Source organism: Xenopus laevis, chromosome 7L (genome assembly GCF_017654675.1).
Source record: "Xenopus laevis strain J_2021 chromosome 7L, Xenopus_laevis_v10.1, whole genome shotgun sequence".
Lineage (NCBI taxonomy): Eukaryota > Metazoa > Chordata > Amphibia > Anura > Pipidae > Xenopus > Xenopus laevis.
Window position 1 is genome coordinate 11,144,859 of NC_054383.1, and position 16,234 is coordinate 11,161,092.

A 16,234-nucleotide genomic window follows, 5' to 3' on the forward strand; every position below is an offset into this window, starting at 1 on the left:
TCTGACCTTGTACATGTATACTTAAATGAAGGTTAAAACTTTCAGGTGTTTTGGGGTGTTGAGGTTGCAGTTTAACAACATTGAGGACATCCCTGATGTTTATACTAATAACATCGAACTATTACTATACAATATTTTTTCCCATCATTGGGGTCCCTCTGATGTTAGGGGACCTATTCACCCTACCTTAAAAGTGGCCCTGCTTAGGACTGATCATTAAACTCGATGCCCCTTGTTCATTGTACACCCCTCTCAGCCAGGGGACATTAAATTGGTTCATTATCCTAGTTGCTTCCTCCAAGAGCAGAAGACTGAAGGCAGGTCTGGAACTAGGGGGAGAAAAAGGTGGCCAGCCATGTTGCCTAGGGCTGAAGGATGTCTGAGGATTGGCCACTCCAGTGCTAAATAATGTATGTATTATATATATATAAAGTATAACTAGAATTTTAGCTTACCCTTGTTCTGGCCTCAATTTTAGATCCTCGATCCAGGAGAAGCTTGACCATATTGGCATTGCCTCTTTTGGAAGCCACGTGTAAAGGAGTGATGTCATTCTGTAGAGATAAAATAAAAGAATGAAGTCAACCAACATTGTGAATTTCCTACACACCAACAGACAGTAACTGTGAAAAGAGGATTCAAGCTTTGTGCCTCCAGGATCCTACATGGATCTTAAGATCCATGGGAAGGAATTGAATACATCTGTATAACGATGTCTAAAATGTGTAAGTTCACGTTCCTTATTAACAGGCAACACCATTTCTTTGCAGTTTGCCGCAGCATTCTCATCTCTACTAGATCCCCATATTCCAAGGCTGACTGGACTAAATATACTTAATATTATCTACATTACCGGCTTTTTAATGCGTGTGCTTTTCTCTGCTTTGTAACTTCTCCCTGCAATATTCCCCCACTTAATGGATTCTTGTCTACAGGGAATCATTATCCCGGCATGTTTAAATGGGATGTCAGTCACTGGTATTGCTTCTCTAGCACAATGTTACACATGCCTACGCCAGGCGATCTATAGAACCTCATACCTAAATGTGCCCACCATAAGCATTCTTTCTTCCCCAGTGTGCTACAGATCGCAGCATCCAATAGATATGCTCTTTAAAACTCAACATTCTCTTGAACAAAGGGAAATGTTGGTCAATCTACAAACTGACAACTGATACTATACTGACATTCTCAATATTTTAACAGAATGCTCTGTTATACAGATAGCTAGAATTTCAGCCAAAAAGCAGGGCAGGACTGCTGCTTACAACGGGGATCAGATAGGAACTGTGCAGCCACTGGGATGGAATGCTCTGTCATACAGATAGAATCTCAGCCATAAAGCAGGGCAGGACTGCTGCATACAATGGGGATAGGGTTGCCACCTTTTCTGAAAGGTTTTACCGCCCGTTGGGGGGGGGGCGGGAACAAAAGGGGCAGCCTGTGATGCAAAAGGGGCAGAGCCACATACCGTGACACCAAAAGGGGCGGGGCCACATCACAAGATGACCATAAGGCCGAAAAAAGGTAAGTTCTGGGTGAATTGGGGGTGGGCCAATTTTTTTTAAAGGATATTACAAATTTACCGGCAACAAGATTGCCGGCCCCGGCCTTGTAGTAACATACCAGCCAGGTGGCAACCCTAAATGGGGCCCAGATAGGATCTGTGAAGCCACTGGGACAGATACAGATAGCTAGAATCTCAGCTGCCATAAAGCAGGACAGGACTGCTGCTAACAATGGGGATCAGATAGGATCTGTGCAGCCACTGGGACAGAATGATTATATACAGATAGCTAGAATCTCAGCCATACATAGGGTTGCGACCTTTTTGTAATTTAGTTACCGGCTGGTGGGAAGAAAAAGGGGCGGGTGTGATGTCAAAAGGGGCGGGGCTGTGACGTAAAAAGAGGTGGGGCCATGGTGCGGAGCCGTGTGATGTTGAAAATGGGCAGGCTGCAGCGCGGACCTGTGACAAAAGCTAAGTCTTACAGGGGATTGGGGGCGGGCCGAGAGGGTCTTTTTAAGGGTTTACAAATTTACCGGCAGCTACATTGCTGGTAAATTTGTAATACCGGCCCGGGCTTTGGCTGGTGTTTTACTGGCTAGGCCGGTAAAATACCGGCCGGGTGGTAACCCTAGCCATACAGCAGGGCAGGACTGCAGTCTTTCTTAAAGTCTCCTAAACATTACAAATTGTGCTTGGACATTTGTAGGACTTTCACTTTTTTTTATTATAGTGTATTATTCAATAACCAGAAGTCGTTTTTAGAGGTACACGGGGTCGGATTTGCCTGCCAGAGCACCAGAGGATCTCCCAGTGGGGCTAGGGTTGCCAGCTGGCCGGTAATTTACCGGCCTGGCCGGTAAAAATTATGGTTGATCCCAATGTTATTAATTGGGAAAAAAGCTAAATATATAGGAAGACTGGTATTTTTTTCCAGAAAAGGTGACAACCCTAAGCGGGGCCCAGGCCCTAGTGAGACCTGGCTGAGTTCAATCTCCATCAGACCTTTCTTATTTCCACCATAAACTTATATACCACTTATAGCATTTGACACATAGGGGCAAATTCACTAAAGGGTGAAGTGGTTAACGCTGGCGTAATTTTGCCAAGGAGATAGACTCTGGCGCAACTCTAACGGCAGGCGAATTTACGGTCTGGCGAAAGAGCGTTACTACGCAAATTCACTAAGTTTTTGATTTTACTGACCGTTACCTCTATCGCCAGACTTGCCTTCGCCACCTCAGACCAGGCGAAGTGCAATAGAGTAGATAGGAGTTCCTCAAAAAAAAGTCCCAAAATACGCTGGCGTTTTTTCCTATTTAAAGGGTGATAGACTGAAAAAGATTGTAAATGTATCCTCCTTCCCCCCTACATTTGCTAACATATGGCACCTAAACTATACTGTGGGCATATGTGTAGGGCATTATAACAACTTTTATATGGTTTTATTAAGGTTCCCTGGCCTTGTGTAATGTAATGTATTTGCTGCAGCATATACGGCCATTGTACTATTACTGCACGCCGTATGCTAATTAGCCAACACTAGCGTAACTTTGGACTGCTAATTTCGCCAGAGTTAGGTACCCTGTGTGCAACATCGGATCTTCGTGAATTAGCGTTGTCCAGGCGAATTTACTCCTGACGAAGTGTTGCGATGTGCGCAAAGCCATCGCTGGCGAATTTCCGCCTGTTAGTGAATCTGCCCCATAGTCTCTGAAGGTTCCTAGGAGGCCCAGCCTAACCCTGGATGAACATGACCTTTAAAATGAGCCTTTCTCTTACCCTTGCAGTGAAATCCACAGCGGCACCGCGGTTAAGCAGCAGAGTAGCCACGTTTATGTTTCCATAGTGAGCCGCGATGTGGAGTGGAGTAAAGCCGCTCTGGAAAATAAAACAAGCAGACAGAATATTAGGGCATTTTATGGACTGGCACATTGATTCAGTTAGTACAAGCAACTGTGCAGCAAATGCAACAGCACAAAAAAATTATTTAGTAAACTGCAATCGCTGCCCCACCCAGAGGCTTCACTAAAGTGCTAAAGTTGAACTGTAACAGTGAATGGCTACAGGCTAGTGTTTCTGCATGCTTCTATGAAATAATATATCATGTGAAGTCTAGTGTCCGTTATATACACAGTGCATAGCATACTGCTGCCATATCAGTGCTGTAAAGCTTCTCTGGTTCTCTTTCAGCATAGTCCATGGATCACTTGAGCCTCTTGTCGTGTAAAAAGTCATAAATGGTGCAAAGTAATTGCTACTGGCAAAGTAACCCATAGCAACCAATCAGCAGGTGACATGTAATGGTCATCCGATTGGTTGCTAGGCCCAGGTAAACATTGTACTTTGTATTACACTCCCCTGTTGGGCTTGTTCAGCAAGTTTACAGCAGTGATAATGACATGGGACCCTTTGTTATTTAGGTTACTAAAAGCTACTAAACAAAATCATACTTTCATGCTTTGTACACAATAGTAACTATGTGATAGTGTAGTAAAGGCATTAAATTATCATAGCAACCCAGATAGTTGTGCAAGCTTTAGTGGAAGATCGCTTAGACGGTGACCTGGAACAGACGGACGTGCGGCATTCAAATCTGATTTTGATAAATATATTGGACACATGCTGAGGTCACGAGGCTTTTTGGATCATAATCACTGAACTGAATTTTGTAAATCTCTCTAGTTGCTTAAACCTAAATAAAACCCTCACCCCAATCAAGTGATTGCCTCTAGGGCAAGGATAAGGAACAGCAGCACTTCAATCTTAGGCAAAAGTCAGATGTGGTTTCCCATCAGTGCAAAAAAAAAAATTATCTGGTGGACATTTGCCTTAGAAGTGAAGCCTACAGCAGAATTGCATCCATTTGTCATCCCCATGTGAACATTCATGCCAGTCAGATTCTCCACACAAGCACTTTGGAGGGAAGCTTTTGACCCAATCAGAGTGAGAAAAGAAGAGGGTAGTGTGCAAGGCAGAACTAGGCTAAGATTCACTGGGTTAAAGGCTGAGATGCCTTGTGATGATAGGAGGCTGAGATGTTGAGATACCCTGTAGTGGAAGGAGGCTGAGCGGCCCAAGGTTATAGAAGGCAGAGATGCCCTGTGTTGAAATAGGTTGCGATGCTCTGTGTTGCAGAAGGCGGACAAGCCGTGTGTTGGATGTATGTTAAGGTGCTCTTTCTGGAGACAGACTGAGATGCCCTGTGGTGGAAATAGGATGAGATTCCCTGTGGTGTAAGTAGGGTGAGATGCCCTGTGGTGGATGTACATTAAGGTGGTATTTGTTGGAGACAGGCTGAGATGCCCTGTGGTGGGACTAGGTAGAAATACCCTGCAGTGGAAGTATGCTGAGATACCCTTTGTTGAAATGTGCCTAAGATACCCTGAGGTGGAAGTATGCTGAGATACCCTTTGTTGAAATGTGCCTGAGATACCCTGAGGTGGAAGAAGGCTGAGATACCCTTTGTTGAAATGAGCCTGAGATGCCCTGTGTTGGAAGTAGGCTGAGATACCCTTTGTTGAAATGTGCCTGAGATACCCTGAGGTGGAAGTATGCTGAGATACCCTTTGTTGAAATGTGCCTGAGATACCCTGAGGTGGAAGAAGGCTGAGATACCCATTGTTGAAATGTGCCTGAGATGCCCTGTGGTGGAAGTATGCTGAGATACCCATTGTTGAAATGTGCCTGAGATGCCCTGTGGTGGAAGTATGCTGAGATACCCATTGTTGAAATGAGCCTGAGATGCCCTGTGGTGGAAGAAGGCTGGTATGCCATGTGGTGGGCGTAGGCTGCGATGCCCACACTCAATCCACCAAACTTTACAGGATGTAATAAAGGCCAAAAAGTTAGCGCCAGATTTTTCACCCACAATGCATCATTTTTTCCAGCATAATCTAACCTGCTGAAAACCTGTCCAACATTTTGTACCAGATGCCTGAGGCATAAGAATTCATACTATCAGTAAAGTGAGCGAATATGGACTTGCACTTGAAAGGGAAGTCACTTACATGACTGTGCCACCCAACTAGCCCAGCCGCAAGAAGCACCACTCAAAAGATGCCCATGGAACGTGAGGTACAGGGGCCCCCGTGTTCTAGACCAAACTGCACCTTGTGCCTCATGTAGGTGAAACCAGCAAACTCATGGTGCTAATATGGACAAGCCATTATGTATATAGCATATTGATGGCTACAATCTGCATCCATTTTAGCTCCTAGTGATCTTAAAATATCCCGTCTTTGGGGTATATTAATGAAAGAGTGAAGTTAGAGATCACCACAGTCCACTAGAGTGAAATTCCGCCACTCTCCATTTATTTCTATGGGATTTTTAAAAGAGTATTTATCAATGAGTGCTAGTGAAAGTTCATCCTTTGATAAATACACTTTTCAAAATGCCATAGAAATGAATGGAGAATGGCGGAATGTGGTGATCTCTAACTTCACTCTTTAATAAATATACCCCTTTCTGTCACTGCTATAGTTGGAGAATTAGTTGCCAAACACAACAGGCAGGAGACTTTTGATCTCTATAACTTAAGTCTACTAAAATATAAAAAATAATTGATACATTAAATAAACCCAATAGGATTGTTTTGCCTCCAGTATTGTTAATTATATCTTAGTTTGACTTAAGTACAAGGTACTGTTTTATTATTATTATATTATAGAGAAAAAGGAAATCATTTTGAAAAAATGTAATTATTTGATTATAATGGAGTCTATGGGAGATGGCATCTTATCATTTTGAGCTTTCTGGATAACGGGTTTGTAGATAATGGATCCCATACTTGTATATCGATGTTAAGCCTGGCTTAAAATATATACAGGTATCCAGAAATCTGTTTCCAGAAAGCTCCGAATTTAGAAAGGCGGTCTCCCATAGATTCCATTTTATCCAAATAATCCAATTATACAGTATCTTGTACTTGATCCCAACTAAGATATAATTAATCCTTATTGGAGGAAAAACCAGCCTATTGGGTTTATTTAATATTTACATGATTTTCTAAGGTAGGAAGAGCCAAATTACAGAAAGATCCGTTTTTCCGGGAAACTCCAGGTCCCGAGCATTCTGGATAACAGGTCTCATACCTGTATATAGAGCATAAATACTGTCTAAACCATGAAAGGGCTAGAAGAATAGCAATTCATTCCCTTAACTTTTACAATACAATTGAGATTTCTCAAATGTGATGCAAGCATAATGTAGCTAGGTGCCATAGGTAATTGATCTTGAATTCCTCTTTGTTTGGGGAGGGGGTCCCTGCTCTTCTTCAGACTGGCATTGACCCCGGCACTGGGTAAATGAGAGACTGGACACTTAAAGGGCTTGTTCACCTTTAAATTAACTTTTAGTATGATGTAGAGAGTGATATTCTGAGACAATTTGCAATCGGTTTTCATTTATTATTATTTAGGGTCCAAATTCCCCCAGCAACCATGCATTGATTTGAATGAGAGACTGGAATATAAATAGGAGAGGCCTGAATCATAGAGACGAACGTACAGAGCATTTGTTTTTAGATGGGGTCAGCGACCCACATTTGAGATATGGAAAGAGTCAGCAGAAGAAGGCAAATAATTTAAAAACTATAAAAAAAAAAAAAGAAAAAATGAAGACCAATTGAAAAGTTGCTTAGAATTTGTCATTCTATAACATACTAAAAGTTAACTTTTAACAGCCTCCCAGACCCTGATTTATAAGAAGCCTTTTACAATCACATGCAACCGGTGCTCTTTCTGTTTCTTATTCGGATGCAATAGAGAGATCAGAGTTACCCAGCATTGCAGTCATGCTTGCCCCCCAATAAGCACCCTGAGAAGCCTCCAAACTGACCAACGCCAGATACTCCTCAGGCTCCCAGTAGGGGGGGTTAAAGGAGAACTAAACCCTAGAAATGAATGTGGCTAAAAATGCCATATTTTATATAGTGAACTTATTGAACCATCCTAAAGTTTCAACTTGTCAATAGCAGCAATGATCCAGGACTTCAAACTTGTCACAGGGGGTCACCATCTTGGAAAGTGTCTGTGACACTCACATGCTCAGTGGGCTCTGAGCAGCTGTTGAGAAGCTAAGCTTAGGGCTCGTCACTAATTATCCAGCAGAAAATGAGCTTCCCTGGCTGTAATATAAGCTGATGCCACAGGTTTGCTGATTATTAAATTCTGATGCTAATTGCACTGGTTTCTGTGCTGCCATGTAGTAATTATGTGAATTAATTACTAATCAGCCTTATATTGTGACATTTCTATTCTATGTGTACTGTATATTGTGAGTGGGTCCCTAAGCTCAGTAAGTGACAGCAGCACAGAGCATGTGCAGTGAATCAGCAGAAAAGAAGATGGGGAGCTACTGGGGCATCTTTGGAGACACAGATCTTTACTGCTAAAGGGCTGTGGTTGCCTTGGGCTGGTACAGAAGCACAAAACATAATGTACAACATTTTTAGCTACTTCTTTAGTTAGGCTTTAGTTCTCCTTTAAAGGATCTTCTCTCCTGTCGTTTGTATTATTCAAGTTGCTGACACTGATAAGGGAGAGTGTCATACACAGAAGCTACACTAGGAGGCAGTATACCAGGGCTGATTTATGAGACTGTCACATGCATTAGGTGACATGCTGGTAATCGAGATGCCAATCATTGCACCACCAACGCAACACCTCAGCCGCAGAAAGCCCTTTGATTTCTTTAATTTGCGGTTTGCAGTATTGCCTCCTATGGCACATGCTATCTGAAAGGTCTAAAAGCAAAACATCAATAATACATAAGAAGGAAGCAGACTGGGGAAGGAGGAGAGAAAGAAAGAGAGAGATGAAGCAGCAGCAGCAGTAGCAGCGCAAGGTTATGGGCAAGTGATGTGTGCACATATAGATATATATATATACAGTATATACCTCTGTGGTCCTATTCACCATCATCTACGTTAACACATTTGGAAGCAAAAAGAGGGGGGAAAAGAATGAATGGTTAGTTCACCACTGATGATATGATTGGCAGAAGCTGTTTTTTTTGGGGGGGGGGGCGAGTGATGAGTCTTATGATAAAGTCAGAGGGTGACAGCATGGCACAGACAGAGGGGCAGTTCAACTACAAGAAACTTGTATTAATATTTATACAAAAAAAAATTATATATCAGTTTGAAGCTCACTAGTAGAATCCTTTAAACTATAACATTAAAATAGTTAAAATATTCCAGTTGCAACAGTGCACATTTTAATACTGAGCTACTTGATTCTTGGGGCACAATGAATAATGGAACCTTTTCACCCCAAAGTAACAGAACCGTAATGTTTTTTAATGTTTTTTCTAATTCTCAATGCACCTGTAGGCTGCCATGACAGATTTCAAGTCCGGCCCACTTCTTAAAGGGGTTGTTCACCTTTTGTGTTAACTTTTAGTATGATGTAGAGAGTGATATTCTGAGACAATTTCCAATTGGTTTTAATTTTTTATTCTTTGTGGTTTTTGAGTTATTTAGCTTTTTATTCAGCAGCTCTCCAGTTTGCAATTTCAGCAATCTGGTTGCTAGTAGGGATGCACTGAATCCAGGATTTGGCCTTTTTCAGCAGGATTCAGATTCTACCAAATCCTCATGCCTGGCCAAACCGAATCCTAATTTACATATGCAAATTAGGGGCAGTTAGGGAAATCATGTTATTGTCTTTTCTACGTTTTTGCATATTTGCATATGCACATTAGGGTTCAGATTAGGGATGCACCGAATCCAGGATTTGGTTCGGGATTCGGCCTTTTTCAGCAGGATTCGGATTCAGCCGAATCCTTGTGCCCGGCTGAACCTAATCTGAATTTGCATATGCAAATTAGGGACGGGGAGGGAAATTGCTTGACTTCTTGTCACAAAACAAGGAAGTAAAAAATGTTTTCCCCTCCCCCTCTGCAAATCTTTTACAAAGGATTCGGGGGTTCGGCCAAATCCAAAATAGTGGATAAGTTCAAATCTTTCATGAAGGGTTAAAGGGCTGAATACCAAACAATGGATTCGGTGCATCTCTAGTTGCTAGGGTCCAAATTCCCCTAGCAACCATGCATTGATTTCAAAGTGAGACTGAAATATGGATTGGAGAGGGCCTAAATAGAAAGATAGCAAAAACAATAAATTTGTTTTTAGATGGGGTCAGTGACCCCCCCATTGGAAAAGTAGAAAGAGTCAGAAGAAGAAAAAGGCAAATATTTTAAAAACTATACAAAATACATAATGGCAGCCAATTGCAAACTTCCTTAGAATTAGCCATTCTATAACATACTAAAAGTTAACGTAAAGGTGAACCACCCCTTTAAGACTCGGAGTGTTATTTCCCAGTAGCACTGCACTGAATCCAGGATTCAGATTGCCATTAGGCTGAATCACAGCACTAATCCTTAGGGTTTGGATTTGATCCCCTTAAAATCACAAGACTTTGTGGCTCTGAACAACTAGATGGGACAAGCAATGAAAATTTTCTTGATCTCAAATTTGTATATGTAAATTAGCATTTAGATTCCTTTGTGTCGGATCTGTTGAGTACTACAGTTATGGATTTGTTGCCTCCCTATTTACCCAGTAAATAATGCACAGGCTACTTGTCTCCATGATTTTCCCAACCACATTACACGAGGCTGGTAATATTTCTGCAGCCCCACTCTGCAAACACAAATTGGATGAGGATGAGGACACAATCCACCTGGGCAGATAGGAACAGTGGCAAAGGCTACAGTGGGTGTCTAACTGATGTCACAATTGATAACCTGCTCTACTTCTTTCTTACTCAATAAGTGGCTTCATAGGATCTGATGTAGACTAACATACATAGGATAAATGACAAAGATGCATGTGCCTCAGCAGTGGGTCTCATAGGCAGGTACTTAGTTTAGACCAGGTCCTATGAAGTCAGTGACTCAGGGAATGAGCGGGACTAGAACACTATTGTGGTATCTTATAGGCAAGAAAGACACACAAGGCTCACAATTACCCTTTTCTGCATCGGATATAAAAATGTTAGTATTTTGCACCCTCTTATAACCTTTGCGGGCGTTTCGAGAAATTTTTTCGCCGGCGGCGAATCGCACAAATTTGCTGCGAATGAATTCACCCAGCACTAATATTTGGGCCACATTTCTAGAGTGACACCATTTCTGTATGATAGGCTGTGGGGGCACTAGACTATCAGTTTATAGACAGCATTGAATAGAGAAAATAATTAGACTGTCACCATCGGCCTGCCTGTAGGGCACAAGGGGTTGATGCATCTACATTTATAAAGTGGTGGGTAAATTACATTTTTCTGATGAGTTATCTAATGATGTTAAAAAAGAATACACTGCTACTTGTATCTATGGGGATTTTATAAAATGAAGAAGATTTTAACTATAAACTCAAAATAAATCCAGCCCTGAGCCCCTTGCATGACATTACTGCATCGAGCCTTAAAGGGATCCTGTCATGATTTTTATGGTGTCGTTTTTATTTCTAAATGACACTGTAAATAATTCACTCTACAATATAAAATTTAATTCCTAACCCAACAAGTGTATTTTTTTAGTTATAATATTGTTGTGTAGGCGCCAATTCAGGTAATTTTGCCTGGTCATGTGCTTTCTGAAAGAGCCAGCACTTTAGGATGGAACTGCTTTCTGGCAGGTTGTTGTTTCTCCTACTCAATGTAACTGAAAGTGTCGCAGCGGGACCTGGATTTTTACTATTGAGTGCTGTTCTTAGATCTACCAGGCAGCTGTTATCTTGTGTTAGAGAGCTGCTATCTAGTTACCTTCCCATTGTCCTTTTGTTTGGCTGCTGGGGGGGGGAAAGGGAGGGGGGTGATATCACTCCAACTTGCAGTACAGCAATAAAGAGTGACTGAAGTTTATCAGAACAGAAGTCACATGACTGGGGGCAGCTGGGATACTGACAATATGCCTACCCCCATGTCAGATTTCAGTGCAGAAGTCTGCTGCAGCAGCACTGCTAACTGACGCGTAATTCCAATGACAGTATCTTTAAGGTTTATTTCTTCTGTACCATAGAGCCCAATTATATTCCTTTAACCTTATTAATTTGATTGCTACAGTTGTCACTTTCTGCTTGTACAAGAGTATCTGTAGATGATTCCACTAGGACCTTTCTGTTTAGCCATCAGCTCTATGTGGCCCTTTATGTTTCGTCACTGCTACTATTACGGGAAACTAGCTCCTTGCAATTAACCCTGGCTTTTGTGTTGAAATTAACGCAAAGTTATGCATAAAGTAATATAAACTTTCTTGCATTTTAGCAGAGCAGACATTCCAATTAGCTAAGTCATTTGGCACATGCAGCTTAAAATTATATTATAAGAGCAACTTAAAAAAAAGATTTGTGGCAATAGATCACAGAGAAATAAAAAATACAGTTTGGTTGAAAGCAAGAAGGCTTTAGGTTCCTTAGAGGAGGGGCTATAGGAATGCAGGGGTTTTTTTATTAAAAAAAATATCACAGACAAAGTTTTTAAGCCTATATTTTTCCTTAATATTTTGGTATTAAATGAACAAACCTTGGACTCCACGTCAGCATTGTGATCGTTCTGCAGGAGAAGAGCCGCAGCCTTTGTGTCGTCTTTCCGTGCCGCAATGTGAAGAGCCGGCAGTCTCACTTTCCCCTTCGTGTCATTTTCAAGAAGCAGAGAAACCACCTGATCGTGGCCTTGCTGGAGGGCAACAGCCAAGGGAGTGAAGCCATCCTATGGGGAAAAAGAGAGCAATTGTTCATTATAAAGTTGCTTTTCCTTAGTACTAAAGGCTCTGTCACCCTCACAGACCCGATGAGGTGACAATAGGGTGCAACAGTCTTGATATTTGAGTGGATGTGTTGGGCCAAATAAAGACTTCTTAAAGACAAAAGTTACCCCTTCTGGTCCTGATGAAAACGCTGCCAGTGTTTTTGGGAAGTATGTCCATTGTTTGGGGGAAGTATTGAAGCAGGATCATGGGTCGGCCTCCAGTGTCTATTCTCTAAACCAGTGATCCCCAACCAGTGGCTTGTGAGTAACATGCTGCTCCCCAACCGGTTGTTGCTCCCAGTGGTCCCCAAACAGGTGCTTATTTTAGAATTACTGGTTTGGAGGCAAGTTTTGGTTGCAAAAATACAGGTGTACTGCCAAACAGAGTCTCCTTTAGACTGATAGTCCATATAGGGGCTACCAATAGCCAATCACAGCCTTTATTCGGTATCATGCTTGTGTTGCTCTCCAACTCTTTTTATAATTGAATGTGGCTAAAAAAAAGGTTGAAGATCCCTGCTCTACAGTAAGACCAATTTGAGGTTCCAACATTTGGTGAAGGCCTATATTGGCTCGTTACTAGCTTACGGATATATGAAAACGTTGCTTTATCTATTCAACCAACATGTGTTCATACTAAAATCTCATTCTACTTAACCTTCAAGCTGGGCTTTCAGGGTCATCTAGAATTGCAAAAAGAATTCTCTATCTATCTATCTATCTATCTATCTATCTATCTATCTATCTATCTATCTATCTATCTATCTATCTATCTATCTATCTATCATCTCTCTCTCTCTCTCTCTCTCTCTCTCTCTCTCTCTCTCTCACTCTCTCTCTCTCTCTCTCTCTCTCTCTATCTATCCATCTATCTATCTATCTATCTATCTATCTATCTATCTATCATTTCTTCATATCTATCTGGCAATCCCAACCAAGTCTCATCTTACATCTATTGCTCCTCGGGAAGAGCTGCCCCACATTAAGGGACCACTGCCTTATGGTATACTTTCTCTTGAGAACACAAGAACTACAGCCATGTACTATGCCCTTTTGGATGCACAGCTGCTGCCCAATGCAATCCTTACCTCCGTAGCAAGGCTCTGACTTGCCCCATTATCAAGCAAGAACTTGACAACTTCCTGGTGGTTCTCTTGTGCTGCCATGTAGAGTGGGGTGAAGCCATTCTGTAAGGGGAAAGAGAATTGTGTATGTCAGCCTTGGATCTTTCAGCATTAAGATGAAATATACTAATATATATACTAATAATGGGGGGACTGCAAAGAGTGATGCAGATATGATAAATATCTAACAATTGTTACAATATGTAAAATCTCATGGATACCACTTCATTTTCAAGAGTCATCACTCATGTAAAGTCACGGAGCTGCTCTTTTTTCTTGCAAACAGCACTGGTGCACAGAGCAAATCAGAGTGTAATTTTCAGCTTGGCATGCAGGCACCAAAACAATCCAAATTGCCCCACCGTTCCCTTAGACCCACACTTGCAGATCAGCTGATTACCAGTCAACTGAATGGATGGGCAATGTTTAGAATTTTGTAAAACGCCTGGTGAGCCAGTGCTCTTATTCATCTGCCTATGCTCCCTATGCAAACACGATGGGAACTAAAACTCACCATATTTTATTAAGCCCCCTAGCCTACATATTGCTCTCGGGCACAGATACAAGCATTATTATTATTGGCTCACATGGATGCTTTAAATGTATACTAACATGTGAGCAGGGGTATGGAAAATATAAAGGAGAGGCTATAGGAAGGTGACCTTGGAGAGTGGGGGCTATTCAGATTTTGCTCAGGTTTTTGGATCTGTTGCTAGTGTTGATTAATGGGAACATTCCAGCACAGAGCACTCAGGCAGGGTATCAGCACGGAGATTATTTTAGGAATGTGTTTCCGAGCCTAAGCTTGGCACAGTGGAGCTATGCATTACTGTCCAATTCATTCTGAAAGCCTCATTGGCTTATATAAAATTACTCTGATGTGGTTGCTGTATTATTTACTAGTGGGGCTCAACCATTTTAGAGATCTATAGCAATAAAAGTTTTCATTAAAGGGCCATTATTATAATTGGCAGGATACTGTGGGAGTATTACTAGTAATTAAGGTCTTCTTTCTATATTTATCTCCCCCTTAGCCTCCCCAAAATGATATCACCTGGTATATATGGGTATAGTTATAAGTGCTTCCAATTAGGGATGCACCAAATCCACTATTTTGGATTCAGCCAAACCCCAAATCCGTCGCAAAAGATTCAGCCGAATACCGAACCGAATCCGAACCCTAATTTGATATGCAAATTAGGGGTAGGACGGGGAAAACATTTTTTACTTCCTTGTTTTGTAACAAAAAGTCAAGCGATTTCCCTCCCTGTCCCTAATTTGCATATGCAAATTAGGAATCAGATTTGGTTTGGCCAGGCAGAAGGATTCGGCCGAATCCGAATCCTGCTGAATAAAGGCTGAATCCTGGCCGAATCCCAAACCAAATCCTGGATTCGGTGCATCCCTACTTCCAATGGAAACATACCCAAACACACTACCTGGTAGTTTTAAAGTTTTAGTACGGGTATTGGACCTGCTATCCTGAATACTTGGAAACTGGGGTTTTCCGGATAACAGATCTTTTCGTAATTTGGATCTTCATACGTCTACTGGAAAATCATGTAAACATTAAAGGGATTCTATCATGATTTTTATTTCTAAATTACACTGTTTAAACTGCAAATAATTCACTCTAGCATATAAAATTTAATTACTAACCCAACAAGTGTATTTTTTAGTTGTAATATTGGTGTGTAGGTGCATCTCAGGTTATTTTGCCTGGTCATGTGTTTTCAGAAAGAGCCAAAACTTTAGGATGGAACTGCTTTCTGGCATGCTGTTGTTTCTCCTACTTAATGTAACTGAATGTGTCTCAGTGGGACCTGGATTTTACCATTGAGTGTCGTTCTTAGATCTACCAGGGAGCTGCTATCTGGTTACCTTCCCATTGTTCTGTTGGTAGGCTGGTGATATCACTCCAACTTGCAGTACAGGAGTAAACGGTATTAACGGATTTCTTTTGAAAAAAACATTTTCCTATGACAGTTGCTTCCAATAAGGATTAATTACATCTTAATAAGGATTAATTATATCTTAGTTGGGATCAAGTACAATGTACTCTTTTATTATTTAAGAGAAAAAGGAAATCTTTTTAAAAATTTGGATTATTTGGATAAAATGGATTCTATGGAAGACAGCCTTTCCTTAATTCAGAGCTTTCTGGATAACTGGTTTCCGGATAACAGATCCCATCCCTTCAATGATCTCTGATGCTAACACAATTGGATTGCACTTAGAGCACTGGGCTTGAAGTTGGGATTTATTGGCACCTTCTTAGTCTTAAAGTAGCCATACACAGGCTGCTAAAATACTGCAGACTTGGACCCTCTTGGAGCAGGCACCTTATTGGCCAGATATCAGCCTAGCTGGTTAAGAATCCCATAGGATGAAGTGCAAATTGGAATGCTCATATGGTCCATGTCCAGTGGGTCTACAGTACATCAGCCCAATTGATGATTTGATTGTTGGCTCTAGGGAAAATAATCATATCAGCCTGATGTGGAGAGCCAGACTGAGCCTAGGTCCCCTTGTTTGGTGAGGTCCTGGCCCTGTATGGCCACCTTTAGATGCAAGCTTTTTATTGTATGTTTACAGATACCTGGGCACTTTGTCTACTGCCATTCCAAGTGCAAGTGTTTTTTTATTTTGCTTCATTTTAATGCAGAGTGATGATATATTGTGCCACACAGTAATCAGTAGAAAGTGAGTTGTGATATACACGATGGTCGTATTTCTTTTTCTATCATACGGAATCTATTAAATGCTCGTTTTTTTGTTTTCATTTTGATTATTTTTGAGAAACCAACCAGGATAAATAAACTGGGTCTTTCCCTTTATATACAGCT

The 16,234-nt window shown here is 41.4% G+C and overlaps 1 protein-coding gene across 40 annotated transcripts in view; it reads right to left on the reverse strand.

The window, feature by feature from the left end:
* The window catches only part of LOC108696078 (ankyrin-3), a 360,221-nt gene that overhangs the window by 123,030 nt on the left and 220,957 nt on the right, over positions 1 to 16,234 (reverse strand). For 29 of the 40 annotated variants that reach the window (XM_041570218.1, XM_041570224.1, XM_041570223.1 and 26 more), the window contains 5 exons: positions 13,353 to 13,451; positions 12,040 to 12,225; positions 8,410 to 8,433; positions 3,290 to 3,388; positions 456 to 554 (listed from right to left, as the gene is read on the reverse strand). In XM_041570218.1, coding sequence (XP_041426152.1) covers positions 456 to 554; positions 3,290 to 3,388; positions 8,410 to 8,433; positions 12,040 to 12,225; positions 13,353 to 13,451 — 507 coding nt within the window. The remainder of the gene's footprint in view (positions 1 to 455; positions 555 to 3,289; positions 3,389 to 8,409; positions 8,434 to 12,039; positions 12,226 to 13,352; positions 13,452 to 16,234) is intronic. The other 11 variants (XM_018225102.2, XM_041570241.1, XM_041570240.1 and 8 more) reach the window with 1 other exon arrangement.